Source organism: Carettochelys insculpta, chromosome 31 (genome assembly GCF_033958435.1).
Source record: "Carettochelys insculpta isolate YL-2023 chromosome 31, ASM3395843v1, whole genome shotgun sequence".
In the NCBI taxonomy this organism is placed as follows: Eukaryota; Metazoa; Chordata; order Testudines; family Carettochelyidae; genus Carettochelys; species Carettochelys insculpta.
The window spans coordinates 13,063,188-13,077,610 of NC_134167.1; the positions used below are offsets into that span (position 1 = coordinate 13,063,188).

Sequence of the window (14,423 nt, forward strand, 5' to 3'; positions counted from 1 at the left end):
GTATGGGGAGCTGGTGGCAGGATGCTGGGTGCGCCTGGCCTGGCCTGGCAGGGTATGGGGAGCTGGTGGCAGGATGCTGACTAGGCCGGCCTGGCAGGGTGCTGGGTGTCGGGGTGCTGGGTGCCCCCTGGGCCGGCCTGGCAGAGTGTGGGGTGTTGGGTGCTGCCTGGGCTGGCTTGGCAGGGTAGAGGGAGCTGGTGGCGGGGTGTTGGGTGCTCATGGGCCAGCCTGGCAGGGTGCTGGGTGTCAGGGTGCTGGGTGCTGACTAGGCCGGCCTGGCGGGGTGCTGGGTGTCGGGGTGCTGACTAGGCCGGCCTGGCAGGGTGCTGGGTGTCGGGGTGCTGGCTCGCCGGCTTGGCTCACTCACAGTTTTCAAAGTAGAATCTGTGGAAGTCCATCCCCTCCACCAGGTTGCCCAGCGCCTCGGGTTCGAAGGAAGTCAGGCCGGGGTCACAGATCTTCCTGCAATGCAGCGCCAGCGAGGGGCTGAGACAAGGCAGGGCCTGGCTTCCTTACGGCAGCCCTGCCCCTACCCCCCAGGAGCCCCACACCCCCCTAGCTGGGGGCACCACAGCCCCACAGCAGGGCCCAGGGCCCCACACGGCCACGCCCCCTCTCCCAGGGCCCCACAGGGCTCACGGACTCACGCGTAGGCCTCGAAGTCCCCATTGTTGACTGCCTCGATCAGCTGCTCCGTGATCTTAATGATCTCCTGCTTGCGGGCTGTGGGGCAGAGAGCAGGGGCCGGGGTCAGTGGGGCTGGGGGAGCCCACACTGGCCCAGCCAGACCTGGCAGGTACCCACGAGCTGTGCCTGATAGCGAAGCCCAGTTCAGGACCCCCTCAGTCCCGGCCACGCTGCTGTTGGGGGAGACCGATGGGCATCCCCCTAGGTACCCCCAGGGCTTCTGCCACCGGAGGTGCCATCCGGGCCCCTGCCCCGAAAACCGGTCAGCTCAAGACCCCCTCAGCCCGGCCCCATGCCTGAGCCCACACCCACCCAGCCCCACACCTCCCATTGCTGTGAAGTAGCCAGGAGCCGCTCGCCTGGTGACCCATTTAGCTTGGCCCATGCATAATGCAGGGCCCTGCAGCTCTGTCCCTGCCAAGGCTGGCTCCTTGGAAACGTCTGGCCTGCCCTGCGGTCTCCATTCCCAGCGCCAGTCCTGCGGGGATCCCCTCCCCGGGGCCTGGCAGCCAGCCCTACCCCGTGTGTGCCTGTCCAGCTGGGCCGCGCCGGGGGGGTGGGTCAGGGCAGCTGCCTGGCACTGCAGGCTCCAGCTGCTTCAATCCAGCATGGGGGGGGAGCATTTTCCAGCCTCCCCCAAGCCATGGGCCTGGGTCTGCCCCAGAGGGTCCCCTCTGGCCTTGCACCCCGTGGAACAGCCCTGGGAGGAGTGGGGACCTAGCCGGGCCAAGCCCCTCAGCAGCACTGTGTGGGTGGGGCCCACAGCCCCCCAGGGTCCCACTGATTGCAGGGGAGTGGGGCCGGCTGTGGGGTTACTAGTTGTGTCCCCGCAGCCTCAGGCCGGCCGCCATACAGGCTGTAGTGCTGGGCAGCCCCCTCGGCCCAGCCAGCCTCCCCTGCCAACACATCCCCTGAGCCCCAGCTGCACCACGGGGGAGCTGCCCATTGGGTGGGCCAAGTGGGAGGCCCAGGCCAACCCCAGGCATGGCCGCGGAGGGGGCTTACGCCCTCTGCCCGCCCCATCCTTGGGCCGACATGCTCCAGCTGGCGCCCCTTGCCCTGTGCCTGGCCTGGTCCCTTGTGGACCCGACCCACCCCCCCAATCCTGCAGCTCACGGCCTCAGCTGCCCCCAGTGCCTCCTGCAGCATGGGCAGAAGAGCCACCCCCACATCACTGCCCTGGTCCCCAAGGGCCGGCCACTGGCCCACACTGTGCCCCTGCACCCTCGGGGCGGCCACCTCCACACTGCCCAGGGCCTATGGGGCTGAGCCACGGCATCCAGCGCACAGCCCTGCCGTGAACGGCCTGACCCATGCAGGGCCAGCCCCTCTGCCCCACACGCAGTCCCTAGCCAGCCCTACCTGTGAGATTACCGGGCATACCTGCGCCTGGCAGAGCTCCGCCCACTTGGCACCCACCCCTGGGCCAGCGCCAGCTCCCAGCACTGTGTCAGCCACGGGCCGGCAGGCAGCCCGAAACTGAGCTGCGCCGGGCGCCGGGGCCGGGATATCTGACTCCCGCGGGCAGCCGTGAACCTCAGCACCCAGGTCCCAACGTCCTGGCCTCCAGCCAATGCAGCTCCGCCGGTGCCCCTCTGCCCCCGCCGCTCCCACCCCACCCGCCTGCACAGCTCCGCCTGTACCCCCGCAGGCCCCCCCCAGCTCCGCCGGTGCCCCTCTGCCCCCGCCGCTGCCGCTCCCACCCCACCCCCCCTGCACAGCTCCGCCTGTACCCCCGCAGGCCCCCCCCCAGCTCCGCCGGTGCCCCTCTGCCCCCGCCGCTCCTCCCCCCGCACAGCTCCACCGGTACCTCCACAAGCCCCCCCCAGCTCCGCCAGTGCCCCTCTGCCCCCCCCTGCTCCCCCCCACAGCTCCACCGGTACCTCCGCAGGCCCCCCCCAGCTCCGCCGGTGCCCCTGTGTCCCCGCAGCTCCCACCCTGGCCCCCCCGCACAGCTCTGCCGGTACCCCCCACAGCCCCCCCCAGCTCCGCCGGTGCCCCTCTGCCCCCCGCAGCTCCCACCATGCCCCCCCTGCACAGCTCTGCCAGTACCCCCGCAGCCCCCCCACAGCTCAGCCAGTGCCCCTCTGCCCCTGCACTGCTCTGCCAGTACCCCTCTGCCCCCACAGCCCCTCCCTGCCCCCCACACAGCTCCACCAGTGCCCCTCTGCCCCCGCACAGATCAGCAAGTGCCCCGCAGCCCCCCCACAGCTCCACCAGTGGCCTTCCCCCCAGCTCTGCTGGTGCCCCTTTGCCCCCCCCCCAGCTCCACCATTGCCCCTCTGCCCCCACACAGCTCCATCCGTGCCCCTTACTCTCACCCACAGCCCCCTCCCCAACTCTGCTGGTGCCCTGCAGCTCCCCACACAGCTCCGCCCGTGCCCCTTACTCATGCCCACAGCCTCCCCCATGCCTCCGTGGGTGCCCTGCAGCCCCCCCGCCATAGCTCTGTCCATGCCCCTCACCCGCAGCCCCCCTGAACAGCTCCACCGGTGCCCCTCACCCCCCCCATAGCTCTAGTGGTGTTCCCCTGCCCCTGCAGCCTGCCCCTGACCCCCCAGAGCTCCACTGGTGCCCCTCACTGCCACCCGCAGCCCCCCCACACACACACACAGTGAGGGAGGGTGGAGGGGACAAGGAGTGAACGGGGCAGGGGCTTGAGGGGGCGGGGCCTGGGCAAAAGGGCGGGGCAAGGGTTCTGGTAGGGCGGAGCCTGGGTGAGAGGGCAGGGCAGGGCCAGGCCATTTGTGTGTGCAGTTAGGCAGGCCCAGGAGGGGCGCGTGGCCCCCGCCCTGCCCATGGGGGCACAACAGCCCACCCTGGGCCGCGCCCAACTGCGTGCAGCTCCTAGCCCAGGTGCCCGGCGGGCACCGCAGACAGCAGGCACCTGACCAGCCCCCCCTCGGGCAGGGCTGCTTCCTTTCAACCCCCCCAGTGCCGGAGCCTGGCGGGAGGCCCCGGCTTCAGCCAGGAGTTGGGATGCGCCCGGGCACCCCAGACCAACCCCGCAGGGCAGAGCCCAGAACCAGGGACGGGCGGCCGCCCTCGCTCCGGGGCCATGCAGGCCCAGCCCAGGCGGCCGCCCCAGAGCTGTTTGAGCCCCACACGATGTGCCCCACTCCGGTGGCGGCCCAAACCTGGGCCAAGCCGGCGGCCCCGCGTTCCGCTACTTACGCTGGGGAGGGGACGGGCTCGCCCCGGCAGGAGACGGGCAGGGCTGGCTCATGGCAGGCGGCCCCTCAGCGTCTAGGGCCCCAGGGCCCCTCCTCACCGCACTTAGGATGTCAGAGAACCTGGCGGCTGGCACGGGACAGACGAGAGGGTTGAGGGCGGCCAGGTGCGTGGAGAGCCTTGCGCTCTGCCCCAACCCTGGGAGTGGGGCTGAGCTGTGGGTAGCCTCGGGCTCCGGGTCTGCCCACAGGGCTGGGGGCCCAGCACCCCTGGCTTGAATCCCCTCGCCCGGCAGCAGACGGGTACCGCCCGCCCTTCCTGCTCTGTGCCTGGGCCCCGGCCCACACAGGGGCTCGGCCGGGAGCCCGGAGCACCCGGTGATGCCCGTGCAGGGAGCAGAGCCCAGGTAAGGCTGGAGGGCGCCACCCTGGCAGGCCCAGTGCCACGCTGCTGTGCGGAGACACGCAAGGTGCTGGAGGAAGGCCTGCGAGGGGCTCCTGGCGCAGCGGGCTCAGAAGGGCCGAGCGCTGCTCCCCTGGCGCTTGGGAAGGGGGTACGGGCACAGCCGGGAAGCGCTCCACCACATGCTGTGGGATCGGGCCGGTGGACCGGGCTGCGCTGGGGAGGGAACACGAGCCCGGCTGACGGACGGCTCTCCACCCAGACTGGGCGCGCCCTGGGGCAACAGCAACCTGCTACTTACGCTGGGGAGGTGGAGGGCTTGTGCGGGCCGGAGAGGGGCAGGGCAGGCTGGCAGGAGGCTGCTGCCCTTCCGTGTCGGGGGGGCCCGAGCCCCTCCTCACCATGCACAAAAGGTCAGAGAACCTGGCGGCTGGGTGGGACGGAGGAGAGAACGGGGAGAGGGGGTGAGAAACCCATGGAATGGACATGCAACGGAGCAGAGGCAGGCAATGCAGGGAGCAGGGGGGTGGCGGGGGGGCGGGTTGGACAGGGAATGGGTGGAGGTGGTGTGGACACACGTACCCCAGACATTCCACAGATAGGTAGGTAGATAGAGGGGTGTGGGGGATAAATAGGTAGAGGTGGATGTGTGGGGATAGATAGACAGAGGGGTGTGTGTGGGGTTAGATAGAGGGCATGGGTGGGGATGGATAGATAGATGGGGGGGTATGGGGGTAGATAGATGGGTGTGAGGGGATAGATGGGGGGTAGATACATAGATAGATGGTTGTGTGGGGATAGATAGAGTGTGTGTGTGGGGGGATAGATAAATAGATGGGGGGTGATAGATAGAGGGGGGTGTGGGGATAGATACATAGATAGAGAGGGGGTAGATAGATATATAGATGGTTGTGTGGGGATAGATAGAGGGCGTGTGTGGGGGGGGATAGATAAATAGATGGGGAGTGATAGACGGGGGTGTGGGGATAGATACATAGGTAGAGGGGGGGTAGATAGATCCATAGATAGATGGGGGTGAGGGGATAGCTAGACAGAGGGGGGGGTAGATACACAGCTAGAGTGGGGGTGTGGGGATAGAGAGATGTGGGGGGGGGTGATAGGTAGATGAGGTGTGGGGCCAGAGAACAGACAGACAGACTATGCGGGGCTGATGGACAGATGTCCATGCCTGCTACTGGGACACAGGACTGACTATTCTGCTGTCTCCCCAGCAGGCCCTGGGGCCCTGGGCTGCCCCACACGAGCTGGCAAAGCCCCCGACCTCCCAATGCCAAGGCAGGATCATTTCTAGTGCTCTGTCCACACAGGGCCCCACTGCTGGGCTCCAGCCACAGCTCTGCAGCATCTTGAGCTGGGAGCATGGCTGGGCCAGCCCTGTGCCCCCTGCCCGGCTGGGAGGAGCAAGCCCAGGGCCGGAGCAGTAGCCCGGGGTGCGGTGGACTCGGTGGCAGAGCCAGACACCAGCTGCCCAGGAGTAGGGTGAGTCCCTGGGAGGTGCCAGGCTGGGGGGCAGCGTGAGGGGGGGAACCCCAGAGACAGGCAGGCCCGAGGTGGCACCCCCTAAGGACAGAGGTGGCATGGGCTGGCGTCTGCAGGGCTGTGACAGGCGGGGAGTCCCACAGCCCAGGGCCCCAGCTGGCGGAGCCCCGGAGTCCTGCAGGGAAAGAGCCCTCTGCCGGGCCCATGGCCAGAGCCTCAGCCCACCACACTCGGACGCAGCGACTGCAGCTGAGGGCACACAGAGCGAACAGCCACCACCACCGCCCCCCCCGAGCAAGCCACCACTGGCCCCCCCAGGAGAGCAGACCTCCCCACACACACAGCGCAAACGGCCCCCCGGCACATGCCGAGCGAACCCCCCACCCCCATAAGAACAGGGTAAGCCCTACGCTGCCTCCAGCCAGTGCCCGGCGTCCCCCAGGCAGAGATAGAGCCGGGATCCAGGGGGGCCCTGTCCTCCATGCATGGAAGCAGGGAAAGTCCTGGCTGGCCTCTGGCTGCTGTGCACCATGCAGGTCCTGCTGCCAGCTGCCGCCCATTGCTGCTGCCTGCCGGGATGGGTAAAGTGGCCTGACGCTGCTCTGCCACGTCCCCCTTGCCTTGTGTCTTTCCCAGGCACGTTCGCCCCCCACCCCCAAGGGAACCTGCCCCATGCCCTTGGCGGTACTTCCTCCAGGACTCCAGCTGGGACCACCAGGCTCACAGAGAGGCAACCAGGCGCGTCAGCTGTACCCCAGCCCCCTCCGAATGGCCCCAGCCGCCTGGCGCGGGACGGCCGACCTGCCCACGGTGCCTGCCAGAGCGGGAAGGGCTGATTGCAACCCCAGCGTCTGATCCCCGCGGTGGGGACTCACCCGCTCCTGCCTGCCCCCCAGGGGCGGCACCGCGCCCAGCCGCGGGGACCCCCAAGGCCCCACTGGATCAAAGCGCGTGGGCTGGCGGTCTCGCTCCTGTCCCAGTGCCCTGCTTGGCCGCCCCCCGCCCCCCACAGCAGCTCCCGGCCCACGCTCGGCAGAGGTGCCAGCCGCTCAGCAGCCCACGGCACCTCCCTGCTGGCCCTGGCGGGGCTGGTACCTTTCGTGTCCTCGTCCTCGATGGTGGTGTTGGTGCTGTCGGAGGATTCCTGAAAGACAGGCGGGAAAGGGAGCGAGAGAGAGAGACGGGACCAAGCGTGAGGCAGGCAAGGCTGGGCCAGGGCCACCCGGCATCACCCATGGCCTCGCTGCCCCTCTGGGTCCCACTCCTGCCCTGCTCGGCTGTCAGCTGCACTGGGATGGGGGGAAGGCCCCACCACCAAGTTACCAGCCCCTGCCCCCCACCCCCGCCCGCCGAGGCCCCTCAGAGACTATATCTGCCCCTCCCGCCGGGGGCCTTGGTCCACCAGAGGCAAACGGGAGCAGCCCCCGGACAGCTGTGCCGCGACCACCTGAGCCGGGCAGGTAGCCGCAGAAGCGCCGGCCCCTTGCCGTGACATCAGGGAGGGGAGCTGCAGACCCAGGGAAGGGCTCAGGCGTGGCTCCCTGCAACCCAGCCCGGCCAGCAGTGGTGCGCAGGACAGGACGGGGCCTGGCACAGAGCTGCCCTTGGCCCACAGCCCTCCGCAGGGCCCTTCCATGGGCTCCCCTGCGGCCAGGTCAGACTCCCAGCCCTGCGCCCCACCTCCCTCCAGCAGGGAGGCAGGAGCCCCGCGCAGCCAGGCCAGAGGCACTGGGGGGTGGAGGGAGGGTGGGTGGCACAGCCCCCCCCCGCCCCAAGCACAGACGCGATCTGCCCCAGGTAGGCAGCACTCAGCCCCAGCGCCACACAAGTGGGGGGCAGCCTGGTGCACCCCAGCCTGCCCCTGGGCAGACCCCCCCGGCACTGAGACCACTGACAAGGGAGAAGGGAAGTCCCTGCGCCGCAGCCTGGGCTAAGCATGTGTTGGCTCAGCTCCGGCGATCGCGCTCAGGGCGTCAGCCCGAGGTCTGTCGGCCTTACGCCTCGCCTGGGCTTCCCACAATGTCTCCGCTCTACCTCCGGGCAGCTGAGCCCTCGTGCCCAGCCCAGCCCAGCCAACGTGCCCCCGGGAGCAGCATCAAGCCGGCTCCGGCCCCTGCGGGTGGCTTTATGGCACGGCCAGGCCCTCGGGCTCAGGCGAGCACTTTGCTGGGTGCTCGGGCTCTGACTTACCCACCCTGGGCCAGCATCCTGCCGGCAACTGGCTCCAGAGCAGGCGTGGAGGCCAGGACCCCCAGCCTCAGGGGGGCAGCATGCCCCCAATGCAGCATCTGAGCTGCACTAACAAAATGGGAATTTGCAACCCTCCCACGCGCCGGCCGTCAGCAGCTGCCCCGGCCCCCCGGGGGCTCTGGAATAAGACTGCGTGGCTGCCGTGGGCCATGCCACTGAGATCAAAGTCCTCCCCGGACGGTTGTGATTCTCCCCAGCCCTCCTGCCAGGACAAGGGAAGAGCCAACCCAGTCCCCGTCTGTGCCCGGACGCCAGCCGCCTTCCTGGGGTGACTGACCTGGAGCGACTCACGGAGCCAACCTGCCAGCAGGGAACACCCCCTTCCCCGGCACAGCACGACTTCAAACCTGCCCCCGGCTACCCCTGACCCAGCTTCCATGGGCTCCCCTGCCCCGACGGTCCGGCTCAGACTCCCAGCCCTGGGCCCCCACCTCCCTCCAGCGGGGAGGCAGGAGCCCCACGCAGCCCCGGCCAGGACAACGTGCACGGTGAGAGCGGGAGAAGAGGCCAGGTCCTGTTCGATTCCCTGTCCCCAGAGCGTCCCAAAGACAGCTGTGGGCAGCGCAGCGAAGGGGCTGCCGCCTGCTAGTTCTTCGCCGCCTTTCACCCGAAGGAGAACAAAGCTGGGGCTGGGTTCCCCTGCGATGCAGAAAGCCCATCTCCCTCGCCGGGGACTGGAGAGACGGGCAGATTAGAGAGCCACAGAACACTAGGCCTGGAAGGGATCTCGCGGGGTCATGAAGTCCAGCCCCGTGTCCTCACAACAGCACCAAACACCATCGAGCCCAGCCCTGATCGGCGTCTGCCTCACCTGCTCTTAAATCTCTCCAGTGAGGGAGCTCCCACAACCTCCCCAGGCAATTTACTCCAGCGTTTGACCGCCCTGACAGCTGGGAAGTTTTCCCTAATGTCCAACTGAAACCTCCCTTGCTGCAATTTAAGCCCATTGCTCCTTGTCCGATCCTCAGAGGCCCAGGAACAATTTTTTTCCCCTCTCCTTGTAACCCTCTTTGAGGTGCTTGAAAACCGCTATCATGTCCCCTCTCAGCCTTCTCTGTTCTAAGCTAAACCAGCCCAGCTCTCTCAGCCTTCCCTCGCAGCTCATGTTCTCTAGGCCGTTGATCGTTTTCGTTTCTCTTCTTTGGCTCCACTCCCACTTCTCCGCCTCTTTCCGGAAAGGTGGTGCCCACAACTGGCTGCAGCACTCGTGGTGAGTGGCTTAATGGCCGGTGCATTGGCCTGCTAAACCCAGGGTCGCGAGCTCCATCCTCGAGAGGCCCACTTAGGGATCTGGGGCAAATACATCCAAAAAAAAAAATTCTGGGCTGGCAATAGGGCTGGGAACTGGACTCCATGACCTCTGGAGGTCCCTTCCAGCTCTGTGAGACAGGTCTGTCTCCGTGCTGTGAGGCCTGCGGGCACTGAGCTGAGCGGAAAGATGGCTTCTCATGCCTTGCTCACCCTCTTCCTGCTAATGCAGCTGACTCAGAGGGCTGCAGCGAAGCGAAGTTCACTAAGGGGCCATGCCAGGTTCTCGGGCTGCTTGGACTCTCTGCTGGGGGTCTGTTAATGCCAGTGCAGCTGACGTGCCCTAGGGGAGGGCTGCACTGGCCTCCGTGGCCCAGGGAGGCTCCTGCCAGCCCCAGGAAACTCCAACCTGCTAGTCAGGGTGTTTCTCGCTTGTAACAAAGCAGCTTTGGGGAGAGAAGCGCTCTCCCGTTTCAGCCACAGAGAATGAACGCAGGGCACCACCCGCCTGTGGCAGGGCTCCTGGGATCCAGGCGGTGCTCGGGTGCAAAGCCCAGGTTACAAGACCTGCCCCACGGGGTGCGGGGTGTGTGTGTGTGTGCGCAAAGGAAGCAGAGAGCTGCAGGCCCCAGCGGGGGAATTCCCAGGCTCTAGTGCTACGCAGCTGTCAAAGCTGATCCATGACCCTCGAGACACTGCCCCCTCGCCCCGCCCCAGGGTGCAGTGGAGAATGTGGGGGGGTGAGATGCAGGCTTGGGTGAGGTGGGGCTGCGGCTGAGCGATGGATGAATGTGGCATGGAGGGAGTGTGTCAGTCCTCGGCCAGCTGCAGCCTGGGGGATTGCTGCTCCCAGCTCGCGACCTCTGCTCTTGGCCTGGCTCCTGTGGGGGTCAGAGAAGAGGATCCCAGCCCCAAGCAAGCACCCCCCTCCCAGCTAGCTGGGCCAGTGACCCCTCCCTGCCGATGGCTGGGGAGGCCCAGGCAGAGGGGATGGCCAGCTGGGATGCTCCCAGGCCACTTCTCCTGCCTCTGGGGAGTGTTGGGCCCTTGCCACAAGGGCTGGAGCAGACAGGCAGCAAAGCCCCCAGCCGGCACCAGGGACTGAACAGGCTGCCCTGGAGCCAGGGCTCCCCTTAGCAGGGTAGAGTCCAGGCTGCTCCCCCATGGACCCCGCTCTGTCCCCAGGAACTCTGCAAGGGGCCAGGGCCCTGAAGCGGGGTCTGATGGCGCTGCTTCAGAGCAGGGCCCAGCTGTTCCCCAGCACAGCTCCCCATGGGACTCCCGACTCCCAGGGCAAGCAACCAGGCCTCTTGTACACGCCAGAGAGAGACTGGGGTCACTATAGCAGAGAAGTCGGGGCCTGGCAGGGGTCCCTCGAATTTCTTCTATCTGTGGGTGGATTAAATTTTTTCTGTGCACCGATGCATGTACCGATGTGCACCACCCATGGACACCCACACTGCCAGCTGAGGGCGCTCTGCTAACCAGCTGGGTGGCACCTGACGCTCTCCTGGGCGGCCACCCAGGGCGCTCGGCTTAGAGGGAACCCTGGGTCTGGCGCACAGGTGGGCGGGCGACGGCAAGAGTCAAATGGCTCCCTGCTGGCAACAGGGCGCAGCGCGGACGGAAGACAGGCAGCAGTACCTTAATGCCGTCCACGGGGTTATGGATAACGGTGGTTTGAGGTTCCTACAGGAGAAGAGACAGAGAGGAAGGAGGACACACCACAGCGGTGGGCGGAGGAAAGGGACAGATGGATCAGAAAACGGTGACGAGAAGGTGGAGGGGAGACGGGGGGGGGGGACAGACCCAGAAGAGAGTGGGGAGGGGGGATGGAGGGAGAAAAGCAAAAAGTAATTAGTTCGGCAAAAGGCAAATGGTTAACAGAACAAGTGTGGCGGCGTGAACCAGGAAGAGAGAAACGTGGGTGGGGGGGGATCTCCATGGATGAACCGCACTGGGCCAGGCCCGGCCAGGGCAGCAAGAGTGTCCCAGCGAAGGGGGAGGAAATGGAAGATGCGAAGCTGAAATCCGACGGGAGCCCTCTGACCAGGGCGGAGGCAGGGCCAGACAGCACCGGGGAGCCCTGCAAGACCCTGAGAGCACTGGCAGGTGAGGCCGGAGGTCCCCCCAGGAGCAGGCAGCTGGCTGCCCACACGTGGAAGGAACAGCCCTTTAAATGAGCGTCTTGGGGAGCCTCAGTCAGCCCCGGTCTCCGCCACGGTGCCGGCAGGTCCTGGCTCCAGCCAGGGGACTGTCTGTACTATAGGTTGGCAGCACTGAGCGCTTACCTTTGCTGGAACGTAGCGGGGCCGTGGATGCTACTGGGCGCTTACCTCAGCCCGGGATCCAGGGAAGCAGACGCCCGCCTACCTCACCAGCGGCACCGGGCGCTGCCTCACACCCCCCGTGCAGCCTCTTCGGTCTCAGAGGGGAAACCGAGGCACCAAGTGGCTAAGTGACACGCCCAGCGTCACACCAGAAGCCTGTGGCAGAGCAGCACATGGGCCTAGCACCTAACCATTGCGCTATGCTGCTTCTCATGTTCCATGGCTGAAATCCATCCCCTGCCAGGGGCAGCCCCAGCAATCTCAGCGGTGTCCGAGCCCTGCCCTGGCCTCCGAAGCAGGAGCAAGCACCCAGGGCCGCTGCGGCTCCGCATTGCAATGATAGCAAAGCCCCGTGCGAGGGCCACACCAGGCAGCCCCGGGCTGGGCCTGGCCTCCCCCTGCTCACTGCCGCTCTGCTGAAGTGATGCAGCCCGCAGCCAGGAGGGCAGCTGAAAGCCAAGCAGGGCGGGGAGGGCTCAGAAGGCAGAGCCCCATAGGGACGAATGGGGCAGGTGCCACTCAGCCCGGTAGCTATGCTGGGTAGGGCCGTTTTGCTCCCTGCATGGGCGTGCCTCGAGTTTGCTGAACCGCAGCAGCGCTGGGAGTGGCTGCGGAGGGAGCGAGTGGCTCTCCCCATGTTGTGTGCAAATGGCCCACCCCAAACTTCCTGGGCCCGGCTGGACGTGTGCCACTTCAGCAATGCAGGGAGGAACAACCCCGAGGTGGACAGGAACCGCCGGGACCTGCCAACGCTGCGGCATGGGTGACAGGAACAAAGTCATGTGGGTCACACGCAGAACCCCAATGGGCCACGTGCAGCCCACGGCCGAGGGCGAGGGTCAGTCGGTGAGGGGAGAACTCAGCCCAACACAGCTGGCCAAGGGCAGCGCTCCCTGCTGAGACGGCTGATGTGGGACCTCAGCTCTGCTGGGTTAACCCGCCGAGCCCAGCCCCTCTGAGAGGTTCCACACATCCCAGGGCTCGGCCCATGGCAGCCGCCCGCCAGGGGAATGCAGGCGGTAAGAGTGGAGAACACCCACAGCTGAAGGGGAAGAACCGAGGGAAAGTGCAGCGAAGGCGAGAGGAAGCCCAGCCCGGCACAGGGAGGGCGTGTGGAGAGAGACAGACAATTAAAACGGCTCCTAAACCGTCCTGCACAGACGCCAACAGCCAATGCTCACGGGTGGCGGGGGGGCGGGAACGCCAAGGAGGGAACGGAGCCGCTGGTACAACCCAGCGCAGATCAGGGCTGGGGGGATGACAGGATAAAGATGTGGGTGAGCCATCACCAGCCCCCTCCTTGCACAGATGAGAGGTTATGAAAACCAACCTCAGCAAACCTGAACAGGGTCTGCCAATCCCAAAGCACCACTGGGAGCCGAGTTCATCTGTATCTTCCAAAACAACAAGCCCTGTGGCACCTTATAGGCTAACAGATATTTTGGAGCATCAGCTTTCGTGGGTAAAGACCCGCTTCATCAGATGCATGAGTGGGGGGGTCCAGAGGAGGGTTTAAAGAGGGAGTCTCAGTCGAGGGGAGGGTCAGAATTGACAAGGTCTATTCAGTCATGGAGCGTGTGGCCCATTATTGGTTGCTAATGTGGAGGTGTGAACATAAGAGCCAAGAAACTGCTTTTGTAAGGGGCCAGCCACTCCCAGTCTCTGTTCAGTCCTTGGCTGATGGAGTCAAATTTGCAAATGAATTGCCGCTCCGAAATTTTCTCCTTGCACTTTATTTTTGAAGTTTTTTTGCTGTAGGAAGGCTACTTTTAAATCTATTATGGAGTGTCCAGGGAGACTGAAGTGTTCTCCTACAGGTTTTTGTATGTTACTGTTCCTGATGTCTGATTTATGTCCATTTATTCTTTTCCCTAGAGACCATCCAGACTGGCCAATGTAAATTGCAGTGGGGCATTGCTGGCACATGATGGCATATATTATATTAGTAGCTGTGCTGGTGAAAGAGCCCCTGATGGTGTGGTTGATGTGGTTAGGTCCTGTGATGATATCGCTGGGGGTAGGTCTGTGAGCAAAGCTGGCAGTGAGGTTTGTTGCAGGGGTTGGCTCCAGGTTGAGAGTCAGTGTTGTGGTTTATAGCTGCTGGTGCGGATTTGTTTCAGGTTGGCAGGCTGGCTGTAGGTGAGGACAGGCCTGCCTCCTCAGGTCTGAAAGAGTGAATGTAGTGAGCCCATATGGCCTCCCGCTAACTCAGAGGCAGAGGAGGCTGTGCAGAGGCCCTGGTGGGCGGGCCCAGAGCCAGAACACCAATGGCCCGCCCCTAAGAGGGCGGGGCCTAGAGCCAGAAGGGCCAAGGGCGGGGCTCGGGACCCATTAAAGCCTGGGCCGCCGGGCAGGGGAGAAGTGCCTTTGTGAGCTCCCTGGTGCCAGGGGCACAGAGCTTGCTACCGGCTGGCTGCCTGGTCCAGAGGAACGAGCCCCCAGCGGCCCAGGCCAGCCATGGATCCGGATGCCCCAGGGGGACTTCCCAGACCTGCCAGGACCCTCACGCTGGTGGAGACCCCCTGCCTGGGAGGAAACTCCAGGCCCTGCCAGACCGGCGAGGGTGAGCGACCACGAGGCCCCAGGGGTGGCCTGTCCCGGAGCTCTGGCGGACCCCGGCAGCCCCCAGGCCCAGGATCGCCTCAGGCCCACTGTGCTACCACTGCTGGACTACCCCAATGATGTGGACATGAGTGACTGGCCGGAGCCCCCGAAGGTGGACGATCTGGAGGGGGCTGACCCTGCGGGACCCCCTGACCAGATGGACTGGGACCTTCCCCTGGTGGAGGTAGAGGTAGGAAGTGGCCCCGGGAACGACGCTCCCGAACCCATGGC

The 14,423-nt window shown here is 65.8% G+C and overlaps 1 protein-coding gene across 18 annotated transcripts in view; it reads right to left on the minus strand.

The window, feature by feature from the left end:
* The window catches only part of CAMK2B (calcium/calmodulin dependent protein kinase II beta), a 114,705-nt gene that overhangs the window by 2,524 nt on the left and 97,758 nt on the right, over positions 1-14,423 (minus strand). For 5 of the 18 annotated variants that reach the window (XM_074981522.1, XM_074981516.1, XM_074981521.1 and 2 more), the window contains 6 exons: positions 10,903-10,947; positions 6,856-6,904; positions 4,562-4,690; positions 3,862-3,987; positions 648-723; positions 368-462 (listed from right to left, as the gene is read on the minus strand). In XM_074981522.1, coding sequence (XP_074837623.1) covers positions 368-462; positions 648-723; positions 3,862-3,987; positions 4,562-4,690; positions 6,856-6,904; positions 10,903-10,947 — 520 coding nt within the window. The remainder of the gene's footprint in view (positions 1-367; positions 463-647; positions 724-3,861; positions 3,988-4,561; positions 4,691-6,855; positions 6,905-10,902; positions 10,948-14,423) is intronic. The other 13 variants (XM_074981524.1, XM_074981523.1, XM_074981518.1 and 10 more) reach the window with 5 other exon arrangements.